General features: G+C 49.6%; 1 protein-coding gene across 2 annotated transcripts in view; it reads left to right on the forward strand.

The window, feature by feature from the left end:
* Unc93b1 (unc-93 homolog B1, TLR signaling regulator) overlaps positions 1-9,814 on the forward strand; it is a 15,081-nt gene extending 5,267 nt beyond the window's left edge. The window contains exons 4-11 of one of the 2 annotated variants that reach the window (XM_021198457.1): positions 1,509-1,670; positions 1,875-2,007; positions 2,297-2,390; positions 2,642-2,766; positions 3,679-3,861; positions 4,172-4,445; positions 7,450-7,568; positions 9,111-9,814. In XM_021198457.1, the coding sequence (XP_021054116.1) occupies positions 1,509-1,670; positions 1,875-2,007; positions 2,297-2,390; positions 2,642-2,766; positions 3,679-3,861; positions 4,172-4,445; positions 7,450-7,568; positions 9,111-9,425 (1,405 nt within the window). In that variant the 3' untranslated portion in view covers positions 9,426-9,814. Of the gene's footprint in view, positions 1-1,508; positions 1,671-1,874; positions 2,008-2,296; positions 2,391-2,641; positions 2,767-3,678; positions 3,862-4,171; positions 4,446-7,449; positions 7,569-9,110 lie in introns of those variants that run through there. The other variant, XM_029539068.1, reaches the window with a different exon arrangement.
* The last annotated feature ends 237 nt before the right edge of the window (positions 9,815-10,051 follow it).

Below are 10,051 nucleotides of genomic sequence, written 5' to 3' on the forward strand. Positions count from 1 at the left end.
TTCCATTGTTTTTGTTGATATTTAAGACCAGCCTTAGTGATCTGATAGCGTCCATGGGATTATTTCAATCTTCTTGTGTCTGTTGAGGCCTGTTTTGTGACCAGTTATATGGTCAATTTTGGAGAAGGTACTATGAGGTGCTTAGAAGAAGGTATATTCTTTTGCTTTAGGATGAAGTGTTCTATAAATATCTGTTAGATCCATTTGGTCCATAACTCATGTTAGTTTCCCTGTGTTTAGTTTATGTTTCCATGATCTGTCCATTGCTGAGAGTGGGGTGTTGAAGTCTCCCACTATTATTGTGTGGGGTGCGATGTTTCCAGGATCTGTTCATTGCTGAGAGTGGGGTGTTGAAGTCTCCCACTATTATTGTGTGGGGTGTGATGTGTGCTTTGTGCTTTAGGGTCTTGTCTTTTCTTAAGGATTAGAAAATACTCAGCCAGGTGTGCTAGCTGTAATTATCCCAAAATAAAGAAAAATAAGGCAGGTGGATATATCTAGGAGTTCAATCTGGTCTACATACCAAGCTCCGGGCCAGCCAAGACTATAGAATAAGACTCTGTCTTAAAGTAGAAAATAAAAAAGGATTAACAAAATGTTGGAGTGTGATAAACGTGTGTATGTGTGCACATGCCTGTGCAGACATGTGGAGGCACAGGCATGCACACCAAGTGTCTTTCTTGAGCTTCCAACATTATTTTGGTAAAGATGTATTTTTTATCTTACATTTATTCTTATGTGTATGAGTGTTTTGTCTGCCTATCTGTGTATGCTTGGTGCCTCTGGAGGCCAGAAGAGGTACCTGATCTCTTGAAAAGACACTTACATCCAGTTGTGAGCCATCACGTGGGTGCTGGGAATCAGAACTGAGTCCTTTGGAAGAACAGCCAGTGCTCTAGTGTTCTTAACCATTGAGTCATCTCTCCAGCCCTTACCGTATCCTTATTTTTAAAGTTACACTGTACGTGCGTGCATGCATGTGTGTGTGTGTGTGTGTGTTGGTGTGTGTGTGTAGGTGTGTGTAGAGGCCAGAGGTTCACCTTATTTTGTTTCTTTGAGACAGGGCCCCTCATTGGGACTCAAGGCTTGCTGTCCCTTAGGCTAGACTGGCTGGTTAGTGAACCCCAGTATTTGCCTATCAGCCTTTCCCCAGCGCCTAGATTACAGATGCATGCAGTGCACCTTACTTGGGGCACACTGTGTGTTCAGCAAGTACATTACTGAATGAGTGATCTTTCTGGGCCTGCCCTCTTGTCTTATACACTATTATAGAGTCCTAACAGTGACTGTGAGAAGCCTGTGGCACAGACTGTGCCACTATCTCAGCTATGAGCACAGGCCACTCTGCCAGTCAGTGTCTCTGAGATTGCATCTTTGAGTCCTTGGCTCTCAGGCTGAGGCTTCCCCTGACCTCCCATGGGCCTTAGGAACTGGGACCCAAGGCCCTGATGGTTTCAGGCCACAAAAATCCCTAGACCTGTGGTACTAATGTCCCTCCCTCTGTACAGGTTTTTTGGTACCAAGTGGATGATGTTCTTAGCTGTGGGCATCTACGCCCTCTTTGTCTCTACCAACTACTGGGAACGCTACTACACACTGGTGCCCTCTGCTGTGGCTCTGGGCATGGCCATTGTGCCTCTGTGGGCCTCCATGGGCAACTATATCACCAGGTAAGGCTGGTGGCAGTGAAGCAGAGGCTGGAGAACTGGCTGAATATTACTTCTTTGCCAACTTTAGCTAGGGGACTTTAGGCAAGCCTTTTACTCTGCTGGGCCTCGGTTTCCCCTCGGAAGCTGGCTGGCCTGTAGCTGTAGTTGTAGGAAGAAGCGTGGCAGAGGGCAGGCTGGGACAAGCCCTTGCTCTCTGTGCTCCAGGATGTCCCAGAAGTACTATGAGTACTCCCACTACAAGGAGCAAGATGAGCAGGGACCCCAGCAGCGCCCACCACGAGGCTCCCACGCACCCTATCTCCTGGTTTTCCAGGCCATCTTCTATAGCTTCTTCCACGTGAGTGCTACAGGAAGCCCCAGGGGAGGTGGGGAGAGGGGGATAGTCCAGAGTCCACATCTTACAGGCTATCCCACTGTCTTCTCAGCCTGCCTGAGCCTAACCCACAATGCTCAGGAGGAAGTTCTCCTGCCATGGGCACCCCATCACCACTTCTGGACTGTCCCCAGAAGGTGGGAGAGCTTCTGCTCCCCACCACCTGAGGCCAGGTCCAAACTCCTCCCTAGATCTCACCTCCCGCCTGGTTCTCCTCCTGGGCTCTGACCCCCAGCTACCCTCCCACCCACAGTTGAGCTTTGCGTGTGCCCAGCTGCCCATGATTTACTTCCTCAACAACTACCTGTATGACCTGAACCACACACTGTTCAACGTGCATAGCTGCGGTCAGTCCAGGGGAGGGGAGGGACCTCCGAAGCTTGCTTCCCCGTTCACACTCAGTCACCCAGCAGACACTAGGCTTGCCCTTTCAGCTTTCAGGGCTGCATGCGTGGAGGTGGGAAGTGGGTGGTGCCCCGTTCACAAATCGCCACCCCAAAGGAGATTGCTGGAAGAATCCTTACCTGCCCCTACACCCCACCTTCACTGTGGCCTGGCTGCAGTACAGTCTAGCCGTGTCTCCATCCAACTTTCCCAGGTACTAAGAGCCAAGGCATTCTGAATGGCTTCAACAAGACGGTCCTTCGGACGCTGCCGCGCAGCAAAAACCTTATTGTTGTAGAGAGCGTGCTCATGGCGGTGGCCTTCTTGGCTATGCTGTTGGTGAGGCTTGGGTTGGTGGGGAGGAGGTGGTGGGACCAAGGTGTTCTTTCCCTGCAAGCTCTTGTACTTGGGCAGGTCGGAGTTTCAGGCTAGGAGCCTAAGAATCAGGACTGAGGGGCTGGAGAGGTGGCTCAATGGTTAAGAGCACTGACTGCTCTTCCAAAGGTCCTGAGTTCAAATCCCAGCAGCCACATGGTGGCTCACAACCATCTCTAATGAGATCTGACTCCCTCTTCTGGTGTGTCTGAAGACAGCTACAGTGTACTTATACATAATAAGTAAATAAATCTTAAAAAAAAAAAAATCAGGACTGAGTTCTGGTTGCAGGGTGGACGCCTGTAGACTAAGGCTTGAGTTGGAATCCTCAAGGCTATAATAGGAAACGGACAAAGAAGGGACAGGTCTCATGGGGATGGCAAGTGTGTCTCAGGATTGAGGGCAGTCCTGGAAGGTAGAGCTAACGCTCTTAGGGACCGGAGCTGGGAGGTGTGACTTCAGGTCGAGAGGCTGGGCTACGGGTGTGCAAAGAGGAAGGCGGGGCCTCTGGACGTGTCTGGGGCGGAGCCTTGAGTTGAAGCCTTGTGGTATACCACAATTTAAACTGAGGCTTGTAAGTGCATTGGGGCGGGGCCTCGGGACTGCAGCTCATTTTTCTGTTTTTGGTTTTTGAGGTAGGGTCTTTCTTTGTAGTCCTGGCTGTCCTGGAACTCGCTATGTAGACTAGGATGGCCTAGAACTCACCGAAATCCACTTGCCTCTGCCTTCCAAGTGCTCGGCCACCACTCCTGGCATAGGGTTGCTGTCCTGAGTAGAAGTGTGGGCGTGTCCGGGGCGGAGTCTCGAGTTGAGACCTGTGGGTGTGTCCAAGGCAGGATGCCTGGTTTATAGTCCCTTCACTTCTGCTTTCTGCAGGTGCTGGGCCTGTGTGGAGCCGCCTACCGGCCCACGGAAGAGATCGACCTGCGCAGTGTGGGCTGGGGCAACATCTTCCAGCTGCCCTTCAAACACGTGCGTGACTTCCGCTTACGCCATCTGGTGCCCTTCTTTATCTACAGTGGCTTTGAGGTGCTCTTTGCCTGCACTGGTTTTGCCCTGGTAAGAACAGACAAGATGTCTGGCTAAACTTGAATTTCAGATGCACAGCGTATACATGTATAAATACGTACAAGTATATCCCGAGTTATTCCCCTTCCTCTTTTCTCTTCCCTCTCTCAGCCCCATTGTCTTTTACCATGAACAACTCATTTTTCAACTTCCTGTAGTTAGAATGGAGATGCTTTCACCCTTTCTTCCAGCCTTGGAGTTAACACCAGGAGATCCAGAGAGGAGAGCTGTGAACTAAAATGGCATCTGGTATGGGAAGGACTTGGGACCAACTGGCCTCCTTGTGCTCTGTCCTCCTTAGGGCTACGGCGTGTGCTCCATGGGGCTGGAGCGACTGGCATACCTGCTCATAGCTTACAGCCTGGGTGCCTCAGCCTCCTCGGTCCTGGGGCTGCTGGGACTGTGGCTGCCTCGCTCCATCCCCCTCGTGGCTGGGGCAGGACTGCACCTGCTACTCACCCTTAGCCTCTTCTTCTGGGCTCCTGCGCCTCGGGTCCTCCAGCACAGTTGGATCTTTTACTTCGTGGCTGCCCTCTGGGGTGTGGGCAGTGCCCTCAACAAGACCGGACTTAGCAGTGAGTACAGCCTTATGAACTGGCACGCCTGAGGTGGGAGAGAGGCTGGCTGTGATCACCTCTAGGTGGTTCAGTACTGTTAGCATCCTATGGGTTCCGTGGACACAGTCGAGGCAGGTAGAGATTGCTTGGCATAGTGTGGGGTGAAAAGACTTCTGTGGACACTGTAGAGATGGTTGGGGAAGTCCCATGGATACTCATGAAGGATGTAGGAGTTCCATGCTGTAGCAAGTGGGCATCACACTGAGGGGTATCCATGTGAAATCTTGTGGATACACGGGTGGGTGTGGGCTCAGTGAAGTGACCTGGGGAGAGTATATAGAAACACACACCAGCACTCAGGGATATGTTAGCATAATTTCTGAGCAGGTGAAGCAGATCCTGAGTTCCAGGCCCCAGGGAGGGAGAGGGTGCCAGGTGCTTGTCTGTCCTCCAGGGTGTAGGTGCAGAACTGGATGCTTTCTTTTCTGTTTCTATTTCTCAGGGTCTCATTGTGTAGCCTCAGCTAGTCTGGCATTCACCATATAGATCCCAGACTGGCCTTGAACCCATAGAGATTCACATATTTCTACCTCCCAGTGCTAGAATCAATGGCATCTGCCACCACGCTCAGCCTTTTTCCTTCTTCTTTAATAATACGTTTTGAGGGGCTAGTGAGATGGCTCAGTGGGTAAGAGCACCCCATTGCTCTTCCGAAGGTCCGGAGTTCAAATCCCAGCAACCACATGGTGGCTCATAACCATCTGTAACAAGATCTGACGCCCTCTTCTGGAGTGTCTGAAGACAGCTACAGTGTACTTACATATAATAAATAAATAAATCTTTAAAAAAAAAAAATACGTTTTGAATGCCGGGCGTGGTGGCGCACGCCTTTAATCCCAGCACTCAGGAGGCAGAGGCAGGTGGATTTCTGAGTTCGAGGCCAGCCTGGTCTACAAAAAAAAATGTTTTGAGACAAAGCTTTACACTGTAGCCCAGGCTAGCCTGTACTCAACATGTAGCTCAGGCTGGCTTTAAACAATAGTTTGATCTTATCTTAGATCCCTGAGTGCTGGAATTACAACTCCAGCCCCCTATTCTCCTTTTTTTCTTTTTAGTTAATTTTAAAGAAAGATTTATTTATTTATTTATTTATTTACTTACTTACTTATTATATGTAGTATACTGTAGCTGTCTTCAGACACTCCAGAAGAGGGCATCAGATCTCATTACAGATGGTTGTGAGCCACCATGTGGTTGCTGGGATTTGAACTCAAGACCTTTGGAAGAGCAGTCAGTGCTCTTAACTGTTGAGCCATCTCTCCAGCTTGTTTTTGTTTTTGAGACAGGGTTTCTGAGTAGCCTTGGCTATCCTAGAACAAGCTCTGTAGACCAGGCTAGCCTCAAACTCAGATATCTGCCTGCCACTTCCTCCCAAAACTTAAAAATTACTTTTATTTATTTATTTATTTACTTATTTATTTATTTATTTATTTATTTATAATGCATATGTGTATGAATGTGGGAGTGAGGTGTCATGGCGTGAATGTGGAGTCAGAGGATAGTTGATGAAAGTCGATTTTCTCCGACTACCACATATGTCCTCGGGATTGAACACAGGAAGGTTAGGCTTGGTGACAGGTGCCTTTTACCCACTAAGCCATCTCATTTGCTTTTCTTTTTCTCTCTTCTTCTTTCTTTCTTTTCTCTTTTTTTTGTTTTTATTTTTGTTTTTTGACATTGCCTTTGTATATAGCCTTGGTTGGCCTAGAAATTGCTATGTGGACCAGGCTGGCCCCTAACTCACAGAGATCAGTCTGCTTCAGGCTTCCCCATTCTGGAGCTAAGGTGTGCTTCCATACCTGAATGGGCTTTTGTTTGTAACGAGGATCCAGGTACAGTCCAAACCCAGCTTGCCCAGCTTCAGAATCCATGCTCAAACCTGGGCAGCTGAAGTGAGACCCTGAGAAAAGAAGCTATGGTAGGCCTGGCTTCAGCTGCGCGGGGCTCTCTGGGAATGTGTGAGATGGGTTTGTGTCATCGACAGGCAGCTGGCACACATGAGTAAAGCCTTGTAGCTTGTCCTTACTGGCACTGATTCTCATGGTCTGATGCTGTTGACAGTTTCAAGTGCCCCCACCTCCCCAAGTCACATGATGGTCATGTTCATGCTCTGAGCTGGACAAAGCTTAGCAAGGGTCAGCCAGGGCCGTGCAATCTTCACAGAGCTTCTAACCCAGCAGACAACCTGTGTAAGTGCTTTTCAAAGTTGGGCCAGCTTTGGAGATTTCAGTTTTCTTTAAATCAGCCTTATGTGACCTTTGAACCTTTACTTTTTCCAGTCCTGAGCTCTGGCACCTCAGTTCCAGTTGCTGTTTCTCTACCACCTTGAGGTGACCCCTCAGGAAACCAGCCCCCGCCCGCCAGCTCTACCCCAGGCTTGGCTTGTGAAAAGTTAGCTGCTGAAATGTATAGGAGTTAGGCTCTGGTTCTGCCTCCTAGCCCCATGCTCCCAGAAATAAGACTCAGACTCAAAATATATTTACAAATACCTTGGCTGTATAGCTAGGCTCTACTCTGATCATAACTAAAATATCCCATTTATTATAACCTACATTCTGCCATGGGGCTGGCCTGTGCTCAGGTTCCACGTGTCCTGCTGCTCACATCTTCCCAGGCTGATCTCCTGAGAGTGGCTCTATCCCAGAATTCTTTCTGCCCCCCAGATGTCACACCTTCTATTTCCTGCCTAAGCCAGAGGCTTTTCTTTGTCTGAGCCCCTGGCAAGGTAGAGAAACAGCAACTGAGCCCTTGGCACACTGGGTGATGGGTCAAAAGCAGGCAGGACTCGGTGGAGGGTCTCTTGCACCTCTGGGCTCATCTTGATAGTGTAGTAACAGAAGTCTCCACTAGGGGCCAGGCAAGGATCGGTGCACAGCTCTTGTTGGTATTCTTAGCTCAGTCTCAGGAACTGAGATGGGACTGGGTACAGGGTTCCTTACCTGCTTTGTGCCTTTACCTGCAGCACTTCTGGGCATCCTCTATGAAGACAAAGAGAGGCAGGACTTCATCTTCACCATCTATCACTGGTGGCAGGCCGTGGCCATCTTTGTTGTGTACCTGGGCTCCAGCTTGCCCATGAAGGTGAGGATGGGTGGAGTTTGGGTATCCATGCATCACTGGGAAACAGACCCTGATTTCACAGCCTCCTAAAAGGCAGTACTTTCTAAAGGCCAAGCACTGAACCGAGGACCCCTTAGTCCATGGGGTAAACCCAGCGCCCCACTTACTGTTTTACCTGCTACCCTGTGGGCACACTCAGCTGAACTGTGGGTGGTTGGATCACCTGCTCACAGCTTCTGGACTTCCGGACATCCAGGGCCTCCCATTTCAGCCCCTATAGGAATGAGCTCCTCCATGTTTTAACGTTGTTTTGTTTTGTTTTGTTTTGAGACAGCCTCACAATATAGCTTTGGCTGTCCTGGAACTCTGTAGACCAGGCTGGCCTCAAACTCACAGAGATCCACTTGCCTCTGCCTCCCAAGTGCTGGGATTAAAGGCGTGTACCATTATACTGGGCTTGTCTTGTTTTTAAACACAATGGTATCCCTGGTTGGCTGAAACTCCCTGTATAGACCTAACAGGCTTGGAACTCACAGAGATTCCCCTGCCTCTGCCTCCTGAGTGCTGGGATTAAAGGTGGGCACCACCACCGCTCAGGTTTGGATTTGTTACTGACTATGCCAGAGATAGGAGCCAGGGCCTTTCTTGCTATCAGTGTACCTGACTCCTAGTCTGTTCCTAACTCAAGCCTGTCATTTTAGCAGGTCCTTGTCACATGTTTTTTGTTCCATTTTTCTGTATCATTGGGCCAGGATCTCAAAGGTAGCCCAGACTGCCTCTGTGGGCTGAGATGACAGGCCTGTACTGATAGGCCCAGCTTTGTGCAACATTTTATTTATTTATTTATTCATTTATTTATTCATTTATTTATTTATTTTAGAAAACAAAATGAATTGAAATAGCAGGGAATCAGAGTACAAATACAAAAATATTTGTGTGTTTCTTTCTGGGCTGTGGGTTACAGTCAAACTGTCTGAAGAGAGGAATAGGTATGCTCAACAGTGAGCACCTTCCTGGCACATACAAACATGCATGGCTCACCCCAACACTGAAGACAAAAAGAAAAAACACTGGAAATATTTACCGTGGCCTCACTGTAATGGATTTGAATATCAATATACCTATATTTGTATCTATAGCTACATTTTATCCCCCACACATAGTCTCAAAATGTAGCCCCAGCTGGCCTTGACCTCTTAGACCCCCTGCTCACACTTCTCAAGCCATGGGATTAGAGGCTGGTGCCTCTATGCACACCTGCCTGTGTGCTACTGTGTTTAGGGCAATGGAATGGTTTAACTGTGGTTCAGGGAAGCCAGGCCTGCTTTTAAACTTTCTCAGACCTTCATGTTTTCTCTGAGACAAAGGGATTAGCCCCTTTTAGGTTGTGAAATTGAGCCCTGATGAGATATGGTGACTTTAAAGTCAGTGTGGGGTTTGAGCCTTATCCTCAGAGACTGCCTTGGAAATCCTGGGTGAGGGGGCAGGGAACGGGAGAGCCAGGAGGTGGGGGAGAAGGAAGACCTGAAGGAGTGTGGTGTCTCTCCTTGCCCTTGCTCCCAGGCCAAGCTGGCAGTGTTGCTGGTGACCCTGGTAGCAGCAACGGCCTCATACCTGTGGATGGAACACAAGTTGCAGCAAGGACTGGTCCCGCGACAGCCGCGCATTCCGAAGCCACAGCACAAAGTCCGCGGCTACCGCTACCTGGAGGAGGACAACTCGGATGAGAGCGATGTGGAGGGCGAGCAGGGTCAGGGGGACTGCGCAGAGGATGAAGCACCACAGGCAGGGCCCCTGGGTGCAGAGCCAGCTGGCCCCTGCCGCAGGCCTTGTCCCTATGAACAGGCTCTGGGTGGCGATGGGCCTGAGGAGCAGTGAGGGAGCCTGGGTGGCCAGTCTTGCCTTTAGACTCAGCTTTCTGCCTTCCAGCCTCGGTTTACTGTGTCTCAGTTTGAGGGTCCCTCTCCAATCATGCTCCATCTGCCAGAAGGGCCTTCTTCCCCTTCCCAGAGCCTGGAGTCACCCGGAACTTCCTCCAAGGAGATAAGGGTCACCCTCCAAACCCCCTATTGCTGTTTAAGGAATATGCCTCTGCCTAAATCAGCAAGATTCCCTTCCGGCCTGCCTCAGCTCAGGCCACCCTCTGCCCCTGTCTTACGACTAGAGCTTTGCACATTTCTTGCCCACAGGTTCCCCCACCTCAGAGCAGGATGCTTTTTTTTTTTTTTAATGGAAAATAATCAATAAAGACTTTTGTATTTTCTGGAGATGGTGTAGGTTGTGTTCCAGTCGACCCCAGCAGGTTTTTCCCCACAGAGCAGAATCCTTAGCTGGTTGTGGGGAGGGTTCAGTTACACCATGGAGAATATGTCCCCTATAAGCCTCGCCAAGACCCATGTCTTCTGGAAGTACAGCCTATTGGCTGCGCCTACCCACCCAGGAGCGAGGGTTACAGAAATGGTTTGCAGGGACCCCGCAGAGGAGTACCGTCTCTCCCAGAGAAC

The sequence above is a fragment of the Mus pahari genome, chromosome 1 (genome assembly GCF_900095145.1).
Source record: "Mus pahari chromosome 1, PAHARI_EIJ_v1.1, whole genome shotgun sequence".
NCBI lineage: Eukaryota > Metazoa > Chordata > Mammalia > Rodentia > Muridae > Mus > Mus pahari.